We start from the raw sequence: 19323 nt of genomic DNA, 5'->3' as shown, positions 1-19323 counted from the left end.
TTTGTGTATGAACAGGAGGTTACATCTGGCGGAGAAAAAGAAATCCCATTCCACAAGCTCACGCCACACAGGCCAGTCTGCTAACCCAGGAGGCTGTCTGAGAGGAAACCAGAAGTTTGGTGGGACCCAGGACCAAGGCCTGACTACTGGATCCACTCTGGGCAGACACACACATCTGAGTTCTAAGCACTCATGTAGCAAATGTTTACCTGTGCCTTTATGTGCCAGGCTCTGGGACCAGTGGTGACCCAAGCAGCAGACTCAGTCAAAAGCCCCAACCCAAGGGCAAGAGGTCAGCATTCTCCTCCAGCACCAACAGGGATACGCAGCACCACGCAGCCATGCCATATTCCTCCACTGGTAGAATGGAGGTAGGCTGAAGGAACTCATTCCACCATGACTGGTTCAAAGCAAGCCAAGACACGATTCGTTTTTAATTATAAAGTGAATTTTTTTAAGGAAAAAAAGGGCCAGGCACAGTGGTGCATGCCTGTAATTGCAGCTAGTAGGAGGCTAGGGCAGGATCACAAGTTCAAGGCCAGCCTGGGCAACTTAAGGAGAGTCCATCTCAAAACAACTCAGTGATACAGTGCTCCTGGGCACGAGAGGGAGGGAGTGAGGGCAAGGCCAGCCATTATTTCCTAGGCTAGATTGAAACACCTCTGTATCAAATGGAAAGGAAAGAAAAGCCAAAACAGAAAATGGCTGAGAAACTCTACAGAACTAGGTTTTTTTCATGAGCCTAGCTATCACAGAATTCAGGGTTTTCAGTTAACTGATTTCCTTCTATTCTTTTTTACTGGGTCCAGGTAAATCACTATACAGCACTCTAAGAGACGGTCTCTCCTCACTGGGAGGAGACAGTCGTCCTCACATGGGCTGAGACCAACAACATGACACTCGTTTAATTCTCAGATTTAGTTCATGCCTGATATTCCCTGTAGACGTGGAACAACCACAAGAATGTCCTTGAGGTCCCAAACCCCAACTGGTCTGAGCATCGTCCACAGGCATCTTGGTTCATCAGAGGTCCAAAAGAAACCTCCTAACCTGGGTCAAGTACTTTGGTTTCAAATAGTCGCCCAGCTCCTCCTTGCTGACCCACAGGTGGCGGCCCTTCTTCACAGCCTGGGAAAAGTCTCCATTTAGCAGCAGCGCTTTGAAGAAGAAGACCTTGGCCCCAAGGCTACCCTCTGTCCGCACTGCCTTGGGGAACTTGTACTTGTAGTGGCCACAAGGTGCATTTCCTAGAAACTTGGCTTCCATGTTGTTTTCTAAGGGAAGAAAAAAACAGAATTGGAAGATAAGGATCCACCCACCCGTTTATTCTGCTGCCCCAGATCACAGAGGTCTCTGTGAAAGCCGTCCGCAGGAGTGAGGATGGTGGCCACTTCCAAGAGAAGCCCCTCCTCCCGCACTCCAGCGCTCCTGACCCGCAGCAGCCAGGCTCACCGGGCCATTCCCTGCGCAGGACACGGCTTCCTGACTGGAGTCTGCGGCACAGCGAAGGTGACGCTGTCTGTGAGCCGCAGCAGCTGGCTTCGACATTCAGCCGCTCACCATCCACTGATGACGGGCTGGACACCTGGATCTGTGCTGCCAAGTCCACCCATTTTTAAATGGATTGTCATGTGCAAAGCACAAAACCGACCAAAGATGCCAGAGGGTGACAATGTCATAAGTAAAGTTAAAAGACTGCGCCAATCTATAGCTAGGGTTAATAGCACTAAGCTAGTATCCCAAAGTATGGGGAAACGATGCACTTATTACTAAGTGGCATCTGGAGAACTAGCTAACTAAATAGAAAAAGGAAAAAAAAAAAAAATAGCCGGGCCTGGTGGTGTATGCCTGTAATCCCAGTACTTGGCAGGCTGAGACAAGGAGGCTCACAGGTTCGAGGACAGCCTCACCAAGTAGTGAGACTCGTCAGCCTATCAAGACCCTGTTTCCAAATAAGAAATAAAATTGATCTAGGAGTGTAGCTCAGAGGTAGAATGCCTCTGGGTTCAATTCTCAGTACCACCAAAAAATTTAAAAAATAAGTAAATAAAACTTAAAAAAACAAAATTAAACAAATAACTGATATCTCAGATCAATTATTTAACAGAAATTTCAGGTTTTCATAAACGATTTGTTTATTCTGGGTGGTGGTTTCATGTGCAATTAATGTTTTCTGAATTATTTCATATTTTTATGTTTTTCATCTAAAAAATCATAAAGAGAACTGGAAAAAGTGCACGATATTTTCTGTATCATTATTGAAAAGGTAAGGCCTTTTAAATTAAGACATAAAATTCAAGAAAAATTATATTTATCCACGTAAAAAATCAAATCTTTCTGCAAGGAAAAACACGAAGCACAAAATGTTGAAGACAAAATGATAATCTCAGAAAAATATTTTCAACACATTTAACAAAGGATATCTTAAGGTATGAAGGAGCACTTAAGAGAGCTGGGTACAAAGCTAATGCTTATAAACCCATGTACTCAAGAGTCCGACACTACAGGACATGTGTTCAAGGTCAGACCGAGCAGCATGGTGAGGCCCTGAGTTTCCAGGTGAGGGAACGGAGCGTGGGGGCTGACAAGAAAAGCAGCAGCCAGAAAGCACAGTAGGAACATCAGTTTGGGCTAGCATGGCAGTGCGCATCTGTGATCCCAGTACTTGGGAGGCTGAAACGGAAGAATCACAGGATGAAGGCCAGCCTCAGCAACTAGGTCAGGTCCCTCAGGAACTCAGAGAGACCCTACTTCAAAATAAAAAATACAATAGGGCTAAGGGTGGAACTCAGAAGTAGAAAGCCTCTGGTTCAAACTCCAGTACCAAAAAAAAAAAAAAAATAGAAAAAAGAAAGAAATGTCAATTCTGAATGTATTTAAATCTCAGGAGGCCAGGAGTGGTGGCACATGCTTGTAATCCGGGCACTTGGGAGGCAGAGACAGGAGGATCGCACAGGTTTGAAGCCAACCAGCCACGCTGGCTTAAGAGACCCTGTTTCCAAATAAAATATAAAATAAGTCTGGGAGTATAGCCCGGAGGTAGAAGGGTTCCATCCCCAGTACCACAAAAAAAAAAAAAAAAAAAAAAAAAAAAAATCTCAAGAGGACAAAGATATGTCTTACCTCTTCTAAGAAAAAGTATTACCGTATTACCTGCATTTTTCTGGTTGAAATTATAAAATTCGGTATCCATTAACCTTCCCACCTCTCTAGTCTTAAACCCATTCGTAAAGTCAGCCTATAAATCCCTTGGCTGAATCTGAAATGGATTTTGTGTAAAGTAGAGGAAAGCAGAGAACTCACCTGACAGTGAGGCCAGGGTTCGCTCGGCTGTCCCGCGGAGGGTCTCCCCTGGCCGCCACTCTGCCTGGGGCAGCATCCAAACATCCTCATCTCCAAGCTTCTCTCTGACTAACAGGATGAGGTTCCTGTCTAGCTTTCGTTGCAATGAGGTTTGGTCATTTTTCTTATCAGCTTCTATGAAGAAAAAAGAGCCCGCAGAGGCAAGAAGATTATCATCTGCCAGAACCAAGGAGTTTTGAGTTTTAGAGTCCTCCTTTAAGAGTTGGACAATCCTTGCCCTTAAGGAACTTACAGCCAAATTACAACCCTGACCACCTCTCTAACTCTGATCTCTTTTGAACAGTCTTTCATTCTTGAGGAAACTTGAAAGTTTCAACTTCCAAGTAACAAGAGGAAACTAAGAGCTGAAATTCTCTGAAGAGCAAAACATACTTTGGAAAGAAAACAACGCCCATAATCCAAACACGACTGTTTCACTGGATTTAACACTATTAGTGACCTCATAGTCCCCCTTAGTGACCTCATAGTCCCCCGATGCTTTGTCTGTTCTTCAGACTTCATTTATGACACAAGGACAGAAGAATCCTTATCTTTAAGAGGAATCTTAATCCCAAGGGGAAAAAAAAAAGAGAACACACACACACACACACACACACACACACACACACACACACACACACACAGAGAAGCTAGAGGTAAATGGCTTAATTTATCTCATTCTCTAACACACAGTAGAAGTTAAATTCAGAAAATATTCACAAAGTTTGAGAGAGAGAAGACTTACCCCAACACCCTTAGCCCCCACTCAAAAGCAGCTAAGGTCATTAAAAAATATGTATTAAGGTAGATGTGAGGAATAAGAGGAAAAAATTATTTTCCTAAAATTAATTTTGTTATTTGAAATTATCTTTTAGCTAAAACACAAGCAGAGGCTAAGCAACTGTCCTTTATTTGGGAACCAGGACATCTCTCTTAACCTTCCTTTATTTAGCGTAAAGACCACACACCTGTTATGCGAGCTCCAGGTTTGAATTGTAGAAACGCCTGTTCCCACATATCTTCCAAATCTTGCACAAGCAATATATCCTTTTCATCCTGTTCTTCATCATAGAGATCAGCTTTCTTCTTTGCCAGCCGCTGGGCTTCATCTAGAGCACGAAGCTCATGGTCTGAATAGAGGCTCTTCTCTATCTCTATCTGAAAATATTAAAAGGACAAAAGGAAAAGAATAAAACAAAGCTATAGCACCTTTGACAGATCCCAAGATTTATAATATATAACCTGACATAAGATCAAAACACTATAGACAGAAAAAACAGAGACACATGCACTTTAAGCATATGTTACATTTACCAAAATGTCAGAATGTGACTGGGGTCAAGACTGCTAGAAAGGACAAAAGACTGGGACAGACAGGCATTGCCTGCCTACTCCCCACACATCAGTCATGTCAGTGTTTAACCAACACGGTATTCACCAAAGACTTCCCTGCCTCAGGGACTTTACAGATGTTCCTTCTTCCTTGTTTCTTCTGGATTTCCACTACTCTGGCTGATCTCAATTTAAGTATCTTTCTTGGAGAAATATTCCTTGATACCTCCCATAAAATTAGATGCCCCTGTGAAACACTTAAGAGTATTGTGTTTTCCTTCACAACACAAGAGTCTGCAATGAGGTGATTATTTGGTTATTGACTGCCCCCCTCTTGCTCCACTAGACTGAAGTTCTGAGAATCAGGACTATGCCTATTTTCCACCACTGCATCTCTACAACTTAACAAACTGTTACACCATATGCAATATGAACATCCCTAGAGTGAATAACAATTGTCAAGTGCATGAGTACATGAAAAAATCGAGACAAAAGCATAGAAGAGAAGTTTAAAGCTCTAAGTGGCCTAAGACAAAAGCATTTCAGATTCTAAGGAACTGGAACCTCCTTCAATCACTATCTGTAGGGACTTAACACCCCCACAGCCACTACACTCAGTTTTTGCCCATATTTCTTCACTTGGCCTTTAAGGAAATAAACCTGTGAGGCAAAACAGAACACATTTGCTGGGCATGGTAGCGCACGCTTGTAATCCCGGCGCTGGAAGGCTGAGACAGGAGGATTGTGCAGGTTCGAAGCCAGCCTCAGCTACTTAGTGAGGCTCTCAGCAACTTAGTGAGACCCTGTTTCCAAATAAAACATAAAATAGGGCTGGGAGTATAGCCCGGAAGTAGAAAGCCTCTGGGTTCCACCCCCAGTACCACAAAAAATAGAACAGATTTTATCAGGGTGGATTTACAGATGTGCCCACTGCTTCCCATATTTCCTTTTTTTTTTTTTTTTTTTTTTTGGTACTGGGATTGAAACCAAAGGCATTCTACCTCCAAGCTAGACCTCCAGTGGTTTTTGTTTTGTTTTGTTTTGCGGGTCTGGGGATGAAACCCAGGGGCATTCGACCTCCGAGTTACAGCCTCTGCCCTATTTTTTATCCTTTATTTTGAAACCAGGTCTCACTGAGTTGTGGAGGGCTTCACTAAGTAGCTGGGTTTACAAGAGTGTGCCACCACGCCCCAGCAGTGTTTTTTATTTTGAAACAGGGTCTTGCTAAGTTGACTAGGACCTCACTGAGTTGCTGAGACTGGCCTCAGCCCCCCCCCCAAGTACTAGGATTACAGCCCTGCACCACCACACCCCGGTTCTGTATTTCCTTCTTAACACTCATCACATCACAAAGACTTTCTATCGTCGAGTCTGTGAGCTTGTAAGAGGATTCTCCAAAGAACTGTCCAACATGCTGACAAAGGCCAATGAAAATGAACAATTTGTTAAATGCCTACTATACACCAACCCAACTCTATAAGGTGAGTTCCATGTCATCGATAGGTATACTAACGTTCAAAGAAATGAGATTACTTAGCGGGACGTGGTGGTGCATGCTTGTAATCCCAGCATTTGGGAGCTAAGACAGGAGGATCGCGGTTCGCAGACAGGCTCGGCTACTTAGGTCCTTTGCAACTCAGTGAGACCCTGTTTCAAAAATAAAAAGTAAAAAATCGGACTGAGGTGAAGGTCGGAGGTAGAATGCCCTTGAATTCAATCCCTAGCACCACAAAAAAAAAAAAAAATGAAATTACCTGCCAGGTGTGGTGGCGCGAGCCTATATTCCCAGTACTTCCGAGGCTGAGCCAGGAAGAGCGCAGGTTTGAGGACAGCCTAAGCAAGTGAGACTCTCAACCTAGTGAAACCCTGTTTCAAAACAAAGACAAAATAGGGATGGAGATGGTAGCTTGGGAGTATAATCCCTCCTGGGTTCAATCCCTCGTGTCATTCTTCTAAGAACTTACACAAGGTTAAACAGTCGAGTTAGTACAGGAGTCAAGATCAAGCCACGACCGCTGATGCGTTCCCCACGTCAACCCCGAAGCCCGCCTTTCACTCCTACCTGCTGTAGCAGCGCAGCCATCTCTTCCTGCAAGGGGGTCAGCGGCTTGGAGATGAGCGGTGGCCGCTGCAGACACAACGCGCCCAACAAGCGCCATGGAGACCCGCTGTTTGAAGGTGCGGCTTCAAGAGCCAGGCTGCGAGAACCTAGGCTACCCGCCCATAACCTTTCGAACCGCCGCCAGCCCCTGGTGACCCCTAGGAGAGCTCGCCTTGCGGGCGCCGCCATCTTTCTACCCTCCCACACTGCACCGGGGCGCGCAGCGAGGACTTTAGCCAATCCCGTGTTCCCATAAGGCACTGCGGGGCGGCCAGATGGGGCGAACCATTCCTACACGGAGGGGTGATTGAGGTTCTCACTCTAGAACACTAAAAGGAGGGAGTATAGGTAAGTCCATAAGGTATAATTTATAGAGCAGTTATATTGGAATAAAGATTCTTTATAAACTGTATAAATAGTAATTAAATGACTTTCCTTTCTTACCTCCCCCCATGAGTGCGCTTGGTGCTGGCGGCACTCCGGCTACGCCAGACGCGGCCACTGGAGCTGATTGGGGCCAAATCAAGTCATGCAAGTTGTAAGGAACGCGGGGCTTCGGATCCTGCGGGCATGGACTGGGCCCTACGTGACCGAGTAAGGATGGTTGCCCCCGGAGCCCACGGCCACCCTCGGGACTGCCTTCCTGCCCGTGTCGCGTGTACCCCCATCGACCCCTTTGACCGTGAGGTCTGGTCCTGCCTTACTGAGCTTTCCTTCCCTGCAGGCTTCTAGCCAGGGCCCCAACCCGGACAATCCACACGGGCACCCAGGAGCTGCAGGACGCGGCGGCACAGCAAGAAGTCGAGGAGGCGGCTCCGAGCCGCAGCAGCTTCAGGTGAGAACCGCTTAGGTCCGGCTCTCCGAAGAGTGCTCACTATTTGCCCGTCCCGCGCCTCTCAGAACCAGACTGCCACTACATCTGTGGGAGCTCTGGCAAATCAGTCCCTGAGCCTGAGCTTTCTCGTCTAAAAGTGGAGGTGAGGCTTAAAGAGGTCGTTTCCGAACACCAAAGGAGACGTGTTCTGACACCAAGTAGCTCCTAGTGGACATTCGTTGTTTGAATGAATGAATGGCAAATGGGTATAATATATACTAGCTTTTTTAATCTTTATGAGATGGATTTTATATCAAACTAGCAGCCTTCTCTACCTCAGACACAATGGGGAGAGTGGGTTGCTACACGATGGGACAGTGTCCTGCACTTCTTGCAATCGGTGGAAGGTCCAGGGTGAGTTGTTATGCTCAGCCCTAGGAGCTGACATCCGGCTTCCCACCGGTGCCACTGCCTCTGTGTAGACTGCGAATACCTCTACTTAACCTCGCGTTCAGTGCATTGCTAGGTGCTGGAAATGGAAAAGATCTTTCCTCCTCTGGAGTGGTTCAGGGTCTCTCACGGAGGTAAGCTTGCAAACATCCACACCATAATCTACACCAGTAATGTAATGGAGGTAAGAACTGGTTGGAAATATGAAAGAGTAAGTGCCTCACTCCTGAGATAATCAGGCAGGACTGTGGAGAAGATAGTGTGATGCTCAAAAGCGAATTGAGTGGGATTTTAGCTGGACAAGATGAAAGGATCGTTGTAGGCAAAGGTGATTTCTTGTAAAGGCATGTAAAGAACATGGTGCATCCAGTGTGTGTGATGACAGATAAGGCTAGCAAGAGAAGAGGAATCAGAATGTTAAAGGTCTTTCTGGGGGCGGAGGTACTATTGGGGATTGAACCCAGGGCTTACTCATGCTAAGCAAGTATCCTACCACTGAGACACATCCCCAAGCCTTTTGAGACAGGCTCTTGCTAGGTTGCCCAGGCTGACCTCAAACTTGTGTTCCTTCTGCCTCAGCCCCCTGAGTAGCTGGTGTTAACAGTTATGTAGTACCATGCCTGGCATGGTGATCGTCTTGTCTGTTACCCTAGAGTTTTTATTCTCTGCCCATTACAGGCAGTAAGGAGCTGCTGAAGGGACTGAAACCAAGATTCTGTTGTTGCCATTGCTTGTACTTAACCTCGCAGGCACTATTTGGAGTTTTGGGGCTGTATCCCTGACCCAACAGATGAAAAACCCCATAGAACTTAAATTTTGGTAGATAGGAGACAGTAAATAGAAAACAAGTAAACCATGCTACTATCACAGAGGCAGGGGTTCCAGCAAGGATGCACAGTCAGTTTCTGTAGGGCTTGTAGGCCATCTCCAGGACTCCCACTTTCACTCTGAGATGGGAAGATACCCGAGAGTTGAGTAGATAGTTGACATGCTTTTGCCTCCATTTTGGAGGGAGTCTCTTTGGCTACTAAACCATAAGAAGGAAGGATGGGAGCTGGAAAAAAGTCTTCTAAGGAGTTAGAAGACTATTGAGATGATCCAACAAGAAATAATGGAGGTTTGGATTAGACAACAGTTGTAGGGGTGGTATAAGTAGTCAGTCTGATGTATTTTGAAGATACAGCCAACTGGATTTATTCATATAAAGTGTGAGAGAAAAGAGAGGAATGAAGAAAGACTCCAAAATGCGGGACCTAAACCACTGGAAAGACGGCATTGATGTTTATTAATATGGGAGACTGCAAGGGTTTAGATTTGGCTGGTTAAATTTGAGGTGCCCGATAATCTAAGTGGAGATACAGTGCAGACTTAGAGACTTGGGGGATTGGGAAGAACCAACAAAAGAGACAAGGAGCCTCCAGAGAGATAGTATAAGTCAGTATGCAGATGATAGCATTTCTTATTGGATTTTTAAATGTGGAGTTAATTGGTGACTTTACATTTCTGGTAGAGTTTTAGAGCAGCTCAAGGGAACTTTGGGTTCAAGAGTTTGGGGATTTTGTTGTTTTGGTTTGGTATGTTTTGCTGCCAGGAATAATGCACTAGAGGGAGGGGGTAAAAAAGATGATATCGACATGGGAACGTTGTGGGAGCAGCGTCCTTGAGGGGCTGATACACAGGTGGCTCATCATTACAGGAGAGGCGGCAGAGGCTGTGGGCACAGATGTTTGGCAGAGGGAGCCAGAAGAAAATCTTATTGCTGCTATTTCTCTATACAGAGGTCATCAGCTGGCCTTGAGGAAGTTGGAAGGGGTTGGAGATTTGATGAGACAAAAGAAGGTATAGAAGAGTCATCCAGAGAATAGGATATCATTGAATTGGGGTGATTGCCAGGCAGTGCAGAAGGCCCACTTGATGCACGAAGTCATTAAAGTAGAGCCGTAGTTCTCAATGGAGATCAATTTTCCTGAGGAGTTCTAGCAATTTTCTGAAGACATCTTTGATTGTCACAACTTGGGGGACAGTGTCTAGCAGTTAGAGGCCAGGGATGCTGCTGAGCACCCCACAATTTACAGGACAGCCTCCCACAACAAAGAATCGCCTTGCCCGACGCATCAGTAGTGCTGAGGTCAAGAAGCCCTAACATAGAGAGCAACCAGTCCGCATTGCTGTGTGTTTGCACAGGCTCAGAGTGGCTGGAGAGATGGATTTAAACCGGATTGGGGATTTGTCAAGAGAGTACAATGTAACCCTGGGGGACAGAGACTTGAGAACATCTGCAAGACAGTAACCCGTCAGGATTGGCATGGGGTTCAGTCTAGGTGAGAAGAGAAGGGAGGACGTGAGGAGTGGGAGGGGTAGCTGCTGGTGGGATTGTTGGGTTGTTGGTCCTTGTAGGTTGGAAGGGCTCCTGGAGTGGGAAGAGCAGGGCAGTGAGCAGGTGTGTTGAAGGTGGCAGGCAGGAAATGTGCAGCTGGAAGTCAGAGTTGTCACCATGTTGTCGGTGGTGGTGACAGGAGCCAGGTGTGACCGCAGGAATAAGTACCCAAAGTTCGACAGAGAGCACATGACCACCAAGGAAACAAGGTTTAGAAACAGAAGCTGAGAAGTTGGAAATACCTGACCAAATTCACCAACGATTACAAGATTAGTATTGAGGGACATGAGCTGGGAGCTATGTCTCTGCATATTTTTGCATTTAATTTGCATTTTACAAAATCTTCTCTGGCAGCAGTTAGAAAATGGGATTGCCTCTCTGTGTTTCCCTGGTGTGAGGATGGGTAGAAAGAGGTGGGCAGCTACAGCTATAAAGCTTTGTCTTTCCTTTTTAGGGGCTTGCTGGGTGAGTCATATGTTCATTTATCCATCAAACCTAAGAGGACTGGAGTGTAGCTCAGTGATAGAGTACTGCCCAGCATGTGTGAGGCCCTGGTTCCATCCCACTGCTGCCTAAAAAAGAAGAGGAAAAAGAAAAATCAAGAAGCTATACATTGAACCTGGGAGGTTGAATGGCCTAATTTTGTCCATGCCTTCGGTTGAATGGCTCAGGCACTGAATCCAGCCAGTTCCAAAACCTTGCAACCTATAAAAAGCATATACCGGTCATACTCAGACTTTAGTAGACTTGTGCTTGGTCACAATCAGGCTTTAGTAGACTTGTGTTTGTTGGCTAGTCGGTAGGGGAAATTAGCAGTGAGGAAATGATCATCTTGTAAGCATCAATGTCATCTACAAGACTCATTCATTTTCTGTCTCAGCATGTAATCTGATAAGCCAGCAACCTGCTGAGCTTCTAAATCATCTAAGACCAGGCCTCAGGATAAGATGCACTTGTAACCTTTGAGTACCAACATACTGTTGCTTTGTTCATGAAACTATTCCTAGAAAAGAGGCAGGCTGGGAGGTGAGCAGGGCTGGCGGTACTGTGTTTTGTATCGAGGGGTTGATGTGTTTGGAAGAGCAACGTGGCTCTGTGGGGCCCAGGCACGAGTCTGACGTGAGCATGCAGGCAGAGGGGAGCAGCAGGCTTTCTCCCAGCCGCAGTACTGATGGCAGACATGTGCATCAAGATTGTAAAAAGCACAGCTCTGAACTGAGGCAGATCCCCAAGGTCACATTGCTTGCCCGATGCTCCACTCTGTACCGGATCTTCTCTGTCTGGAAACGAGAGTACTTACCCAGGAGAAGCCAGAAAATGCACTGGACTGGGACGGAAAGCCTTGAACTCAACACAATGTGAGGCCAGTGTTCCTAGCCGAGTCCACCTCTTATCCACCTGAGGAATTTGAAAGTGGATTCCTCCTGAAGGACTCATGTTCACTTGGATCTGGAATAGGGGTTTGCTAACTAGGCCAGCTGCTTTATAAAGTTTTATTGGAACATCCACACTTACTAACTTACTGCTGTTGTCTGTGGCTATTTATGTGATAGAGTGGCAGTTAATAGTTGTGACAGAAATCTCTTGGCCAAGCAGGCACAGTGGCACAGACCTGTGATCCCAACCCCTTGGGAGGCTAAGGACCACAAGTTTGAAGCCAGCCAGGCAGCTTGGCACAACCCAGGCGTGTAGCACAGTGGTAAAGCGCTTGCCTAATGTGCGCAGGGCCTGGGTTCAAGCCCCGCTACCAAAGGAAAAACAGACAAGCCTCTTGGCCAGCATAGGGTAAAGACATTTGCTCTTGGGCCTACAGGAGAGTGTTACTAGCATCTATTCAAGGATAGAGTGGATTCTAATAGGAATATTAAAATTATTTTGTTTCTTTTTATAGAAACATGATATTGTCTGTGGTTGATGAAATTAAAAAATGGAAGTTTGCCTGTATTTTTAAACTGCATAAAGGATTTGAAAATAGCGATAAGATTATTCTAGTAGAGAAAAGGACAGGTGGACAATATGAATCAAACTCTCTTCTCGTAATGGAAACTCACCAGATAAGTTTGAAGTCAGCAAATCAAGAAATACCTGCAGGGAGGGTCTGGGCAAGGAGCTCAGAGGTAGTGCGCTTGGCTAGGGAGGCCCCAGTTCCATCCCCAGCAACAGCAACAAGCTCTGTAAGCAGTGTTCACAGGCACCAGAGAAAATGAGAGGAGGGTGGGGCGGCTGCCTCTGGAACAGGATAGGAGCCCAGGGTGGCTTCTCATTTCATTCTGGGCTCATCTGTACTTTTTTTAAGCCATGTGATATGGCTTTCATTTAAAAATAGTTTTTAATAAAACTTTTTTTAATTGCAGCATTTACCCTCCAGTTCCAGGACAGGAGAGCCCTCTGAGGTGGGCAGGAAAGAAATTTGAGGAGATCCCAATTGCCCACATTAAAGCGTCCTACAACAAGTAAGTAGGAAGGGGCGCCCAGCAGGTCGCGGTGGGTCCCTCCTGCTTCAGCCTTCCCCGGGAGGTCAGAGTGCCAGGTGACGCACAGTGGTGGTAAAGGCAGGGTCCCTGGGCCGCTCCCTCCTGTTGGGGAAAACACCTCTGTCTTTATAAAGTTTATCTAAGCTTCTTGAAAATGTCAACTAGATTGAGTATATCTTATATATTTATAAGATTTGTCTGCCTTCCTTGAGAATACTATCTCCTGGTCCTGCTCAAGGGTCGCTGGAAGAACTGTGTTAAGTGCTGCTGAGTACTGGGAATAGGTGGATGAACTACAAGAAAGGGAGGCCATCTGTAAATACATGATCTGTTACTAAACTAATCAGAATATAAACCTCAAGTAAGTGCTGTCCCTTTAGTGCATGGCCTTGGGCCGCTGCGCGCAGTGCCCTCTGCCTCGCGGGGCTGAGGGCGAGCGCTGAGCCTAGTGTTGTTGTGCGGCGGGCAGGCGCAGGGGACTCGCAGCCCGTGCTGGCTGTGGGGTTTGCTGGCACAGTGACAGCTTGCAGGCAGGCCCCACCTGGAAACGGGGTCTGAGGACAGTGCAGGGGACTGTTTGCTGTCACAGACCAGAGCATGTGGCTCAGGTGAAATGCTGGAAGATTCTTTCAGCATTCAGTGGATAAACTTTGAGAGCAACTGGGCTTTTCCCCTCTCTCTACATAATGAGGACAAGGTTAGCAATGTGCTTTTTTTTTAAGTGTCTTTGGCCTTTTTTACACATCACTGTTAGTCTGTCTCAGAGACAAGTATTATCTTATGCTTCCGTTCAGTTTAGAAAACTCAAGAAGCCTTGGCCTGGGTGGGGGGGGAGGTGGCTGTGCTGGAGTTGGACCAACAAGCAGCCGGCCCGAGCCTGGGCAGATTCTGACCCCTGCAGGCGCTGTCCCCAGGAGTTCAGGAAGCACTGGTCTGATCAGCCCAAAGTGGAAGCAAGTGAATGCCGTCCTCTTTCTCCTGGGTCTCCTCGGGGCACAGGGCCTTCCTCTCATCCCCTGAACAACACTTACACCATGTTCCTGTCTGCTTTTCCCAGCACACAGATCCAGGTGGTCTCTGCTGCCAACCAGCCCCTGGCACGGGCCTCCTGTGGCACCGAGGGCTTCCGGAATGCCAAGAAGGGCACGGGCATCGCGGCCCAGACTGCAGGCATAGCTGCCGCCATGGTGAGTGCGCTCTGGGCCCCATGGCGGGCTCCTCTCCGCCTGGCTGGCCACTGCCATCAAAAATAATGGGGCACTTGCAACCCTGGTCAGATGCTCTGACCCAGAAGTGGCCTGAGGATGTCTGTGTGACACGTTCTCTTGTTTTCTCTCTTGGGTTCATTAGAGGCAAGACACTTGGTTTGTTTTAGGAGTAAGAGCCAGGATGCTCTTACTAACTTACTTAGTAAGTTGGTGGTGCACACTTGTAATCCCTGAGCTTGGGAGGCGGAGACAGGAGGATCCCGCCTGTTTCCAAATTAAAAAAATATATAAAAATAGGTCTGGGAGTGTAGCCCGGAGGTAGAAGGGTTTCCAGGAACCCCAGTATCACCAAAAGAAAAAAGAAAAAGAAGAAAAAGAACCAAAGCCCCAGCTGACTGTGGTAGGGGTTGACAGTAGTGTATTGGGGGGCGTGTGGTACAGTGAGGATCTCACGCAACACCAGCTCCAGTGTGAATGCTGGAGACCTTCAGGAAGCCCCTTGTCAGTGCCCTGATACTGGTGTGTGCCCTGAGCAGCTCTCTGCTCCAGACATGTTACGTTTGTCATCGTGAAGCTTAGGAAGATCCTCGGCATTCACAACCTTTGCTAGACCAGTTGAGAATCAGAGCAGGTGTGACCTCAGAGCCACGCGGCAGTTTAGCTCTGTGATCTGAACCCAGGTTGGCCTGGGACCAAAGCCTGCCTGCTTTCTGCTGCAACTGTGGCCTTAGAGATGCCAGTGCTCGGTCCAGCCAGAAGTGCCTCTTGAAGGGAAAGCCTTGGCCTTCAAACACAGCTGGGCTTCAAAATACTGGTTGCTACATGTTAACTATCAGCAGAAATCAAATGCTATAAATGCCCAACAATGGATAGATTATATACAATTAAAACAAATATGTCGCCAGGCGCAGTGGAGCACACTTGTAATCACAGCATTTGGGAGGCTGAGAGAGGAGGATCTGAGTTCTGTCAGCCTCAGCTACTTTGTGAGAGGCCCTTGCAATTCAGTGAGACCCTGTTTCAAAGCAAGGGATAAAAAATGGGGCTGGGAGTGTAGCCTGGAGATAGTATATACCTGGGTTCAATCCCCAGTACTGAAGGAGAAAAAAAAATGTCATTATTAACAGTGGCTTCTGAGTGGTAAGCTATGAGTTTCTAGAATGAGCTGCCTTCACAATCAAGAAAGAAAAATTTAACATTAACGATTTTAATTAACTCCTTCCTTCTTTTCTTCCTTCCTTATTTCAATGCTGAAGATCCAACCCCAAGCCTCACAGCTGGTCAAGGGCTCTACTGCTGAGCTACATCCCCAACCCTAAATAACATTTCCTTCTCTCCTCTTCCTCCTCCTCTTCCAAATTTATTTTTTATTTGGGCACACCATCTCGCTGTTTCTGGGGGTATGTGCCACCACGCCTGACCTAAGTAACTGTTTGAGTGGATATTTAGGCTCAGCTTTTAAGTCCAGGGTGGTAGGTAACTCATGGTCAGAAAGTCTGCATTTACCTACCTGAAAAAAAAACCTGAACAATATTTAGGAGTCTCCATTAGGTGGCAGTGCTGTCCCGAGGTAAAAGATGATAGTCTCTGGTTCCTTGATTGGAGGGTCTGGGCCTCCACTGGCCTCCGTTCTCACTGTGGCCTCTCTGCTTGGCGTCCTCCTCTCCTCTGTCTTGTGCCTCCCTGCTTCCTTCTCTGGGTACCAGGCAGTAGCAGGACTGGGCTGCTGTGATCTGAGGCACTAACCACTTACTACTTCTCTCCAGAAAGCTACAGGGAAGGGTGTGACCCACGTCCGAATCGTGGTGAAAGGCCTGGGGCCAGGGCGCTGGGTGAGTAACTTATGTACAATGTGTGTGCTTTCCTCAGTGAGAAATTGGGGCTTGGGATGCAAGTCTGGAGAGAGTAGAAAAGTCCCGTTCAGTCGATTCCCATAAAATGGTTTTAAATGTCTTCCTGCTGTTCCTAAACTCTACTGAACCCCTACCAGCAAAGCTGGATCACTTAGTTTAATTCATCAGACCCTTCTTGAGTGACTGCGGGTGCCGGGTCCTGGGCAGGGAAGGGAGTCTGTGGGGTTCACCATAAACAGCTCCCTCAGTACAGACTAGACTAGAGAGGACAGTGGTGATGCATGTGCACAGGTGCTGAGTGGGATCCAACCCCAGCGTGCGTGCGTGCCTGTGTGCGTGCATGCGTGTGTGCTTCTCTCAGTGAGAGGAAACTGCTTATAGAAAGCCACAGCAGCAGCTGCCTAGGGTGTGCTGAGGTCTGCAAGGACCCTGTCCTCAGGTTGAAAGCAGGTGTGCTTTGAGAGGTAGAGAGGGTTGAGAACTTGGCTGAGGGCTTTGTGCAGGAGTTTGTGGAAGTGGAATGAGACTGGGACTGGAGGCCTCAGGCCCAGCAAGCTTCCCCCCTCGCCTCTCATCCCTACCACACCCACCCCTCTTTCTGAGCCCTCTCTGGAGACAGAATCATCCTTTCTGGGAACACACCATTCTCTGTTTCTGCTTCCAGTCTGCCATCAAGGGACTAACAATGGGGGGCCTAGAGGTGATCTCAATCACAGACAACACCCCCATCCCACACAACGGCTGCCGCCCCAGGAAGGCACGAAGGCTGTAAGCGGAAGAAGCCAGCTCGGGAACCTGCCTCACATGAGGACCACGAGCCATCTCCAGAGGAGGGCTTGCTGGAGACTCTATCTCCTTCTGCAGGGAACTTTGGCTTTGTGGCACCTCTGAACAGAGATGGACGTGTCCCATGAGTGAGGCCGTGCCTCAGACTGGGCACCGAGGAACAGCCGAGGCCCAGGCTCCAGACTCTGCTCTGCAAAAATAAAAGGCTGTCTGTACCATATGTAGCAATTGTGAGTTTTTACTCTCAGAGTTAAAAATAGTGACCCTTAATTCTAAAAAAGATTGTGAATTGAGTGAGACCCTCTTGCTAATGACTGGTAACTGGGCCCAAAATGAGAGCTTTTAGCTGTCTATCTTTGGTTTCTAATCGAGGACTTCACAGAGAATGGACATGCTTAAAGTTAGTCTTAACGGTGTCAGAGATTCCCCACACTAAAGTGGCAGCCATCTTTTGTACACTCCAGGAAGCCGGGAAGTCCCACTACCCAACAGGGAGTAAGTATGTCGAAAGCTGGGGGGGGGGGGGAACGACTCTTGTAATTCCAGTACCTGGGAGGCTGAAACAAGAGGATCACAGATTCGTGGCCAGCCTCAGCCACTTAGGCCCTACGCAACTTAGTGAAACCCTGTTTCAAATAAATAAAATGTAAAAAAACAGTGGGTGGTAGATGTCCATACAAAAGAAGACTCTAGAAACTAGGGTAGGTGGCAGTAGAAGTGTAGACAATAAGATGGCATGAGACCCTCAGTGCTGATGGGCGGGTGTAGCTCAGGACCCCGGGCAGGACCCACTGCTCCTCAGCTGGGACAGGGATCGCTCCATGCAGCACAAAGCCTAAGCCAAGGCCCCTGCACACAAGAGGAGAGAGGCCCTCTTCTGTACACAGAGAAGGCCAAGGCAGCATCAGAAGCCAGAAAGCACCTCTGATAGGCACAAAGCACCATGCTCCCCGGCAAGGCTGCAGGCTGAGCCAGGAAGGAAGTGGGTGGGGAAACGTTTCCTGTGGGCCAAGAGGAAAAGTGCTCGAGTGTACTTCCTGGTGGCCAATGGGGAAGGGACTGGGGATTGCAAACAGTGACTTCTGCCAGCTGGAGAAAGAGGAGGTACTAGAGCAAACTTCCCACTGACCGGGGGAAAGGTGCTGGGACCCGAGGGGAAGTGGCCGAGAAGGCACTTCCTTCTTGCCAGAGGGAAGGAGGTGCTGAGTGATATGCTTCCTGTAGGCCAGAGGGAGGTGGCCGGGGAGTGCACATCCTACTGGCCAGCACCGAAGGCGTTGTGGAGTAGACTTTGGTGCCCAACCAGCAGTGCTCCGGGATCTTCCTGTACTCAGTATAGTGAAAGCTACAGGTGTCCCCTCAAACAGCCAAGTGGTGCAGCATTAGGCAGAGAGAAACGGGAAGGCCAGGCACCCAGAGAAGTTAGAAAGAAATGTGTCCCTACTCCATGTTCACAGCAGGCCCTGTGAAGGCTATCTTGAGGCCAGTGGCTAAAACCAGACAGACCAGAGGCTCCTTGTGTTAGAGCCAGAGCTGGAACGAGTGACACCATTTTACCATTAAACTACATACAGGGCTGCGGGCGTAGCTTGGTGGAGTGCTTGCCTAGCGTCCACCAAGCCCTGGGCTCAGTGCCCAGCTCTGCAAAACCAGGACTGTACATATATGCGATGTGCAAGGAAACATTTTCAAACTGCTATGGAGCAAAAAGTGTGAGAACTATTATAGCAATTTTTGTTTCCATGACAATAGAAATAAAGATTTGAGATAAAATAATAAAATTAACTACCAACTATTATTCGTAATCATTTGGTCCTGATTTCTCAAAGATTGTCCCTGCCCCCTTAGGGAGACCAAGGCATCTCCACTGAAAGCTGACCAACCAGGACGGTTTCTGTTTATGTAAAGTACCTGCTGGCCCTGGCCCTCGGTAGCCAGTCTCTCCTGAGGAAACAGCGGAATGTGCACTCACACTCCCTGGGCAGAGAAGCCGCAGAGCCCAGCCTTTGGGGCCAAGTGTTTGCACAACCAGAGTGTTGGCATAAGTGTGTGAACCACCCTTCCTTGTCTCCTGGCAGCTGAGCTTCAGATCATTTCTAGGGTGCCTCTGCAGCTTCTCTTGTAAAGCTGATGACCCCAGCCGGGCGTGGCAGCGCACGCTTGTAATCTCCGCGCTTGGGAGGCTGAGACAGGAGGATCGCACAGGTTCGAAGCCAGCCTCAGCTACTTAGTGAGGCTCTCGGCAACTTAGCGAGACCCTGTTTTCAAATAAAATATTTTTTTAAAAAAGGGTCTGGGAGTATAGCCCGGAGGTAGAAAGCCTCTGGTTTCCACCCCCAGTACCACCAAAAAAAAACCAAAAAAGCTCATGACCCTGGCCTGGCCACATAAGAGATGCCTATCCTCTCCTACACAAGCAAAAGGATAGGTGCAATTTCTTTCCTTTCAGCATAACAATATTTTGTTGCCTTCAGCCAAGGCCATCATCTGACACCAAGGTACACAGACGCTGCCAAAATAAACCCATTTAACACCACATGCCCTGGATACTAGCAGAATATTGCTTTGGCACTTCAGGGGAAAACG

The 19323-nt window shown here is 47.6% G+C and overlaps 2 protein-coding genes across 2 annotated transcripts; one reads left to right on the top strand and one right to left on the bottom strand.

Moving 5' to 3' along the window:
* Nucleotides 1-1023: 1023 nt before the first annotated feature.
* Nucleotides 1024-6982, bottom strand: MRPL46 (mitochondrial ribosomal protein L46; the record flags this gene model as incomplete). The annotated part of the gene is made up of 4 exons (XM_080693348.1): nucleotides 6737-6982; nucleotides 4311-4500; nucleotides 3304-3477; nucleotides 1024-1274 (listed from the first exon to the last, which is right to left on the bottom strand). The coding sequence occupies exons 1-4, from the start codon at nucleotides 6962-6964 to the stop codon at nucleotides 1024-1026; spliced, it is 843 nt and encodes a 280-aa protein (XP_080549474.1). The 5' UTR covers nucleotides 6965-6982.
* Nucleotides 6983-7245: 263 nt separating this feature from the next.
* On the top strand, nucleotides 7246-16723 carry MRPS11 (mitochondrial ribosomal protein S11; the record flags this gene model as incomplete). Its single annotated transcript, XM_080693472.1, has 6 exons — nucleotides 7246-7369; nucleotides 7500-7610; nucleotides 12771-12869; nucleotides 13948-14077; nucleotides 15865-15930; nucleotides 16616-16723. The coding sequence occupies exons 1-6, from the start codon at nucleotides 7305-7307 to the stop codon at nucleotides 16721-16723; spliced, it is 579 nt and encodes a 192-aa protein (XP_080549598.1). The 5' UTR covers nucleotides 7246-7304.
* Nucleotides 16724-19323: the final 2600 nt, after the last annotated feature.

Source organism: Muscardinus avellanarius (assembly GCF_963383645.1).
Source record: "Muscardinus avellanarius genome assembly, chromosome: 3".
Classification (NCBI taxonomy): domain Eukaryota; kingdom Metazoa; phylum Chordata; class Mammalia; order Rodentia; family Gliridae; genus Muscardinus; species Muscardinus avellanarius.
The sequence above is the reverse complement of the archived record's forward strand: the minus strand, read 5'-3'. Positions and strand labels throughout refer to the sequence as shown.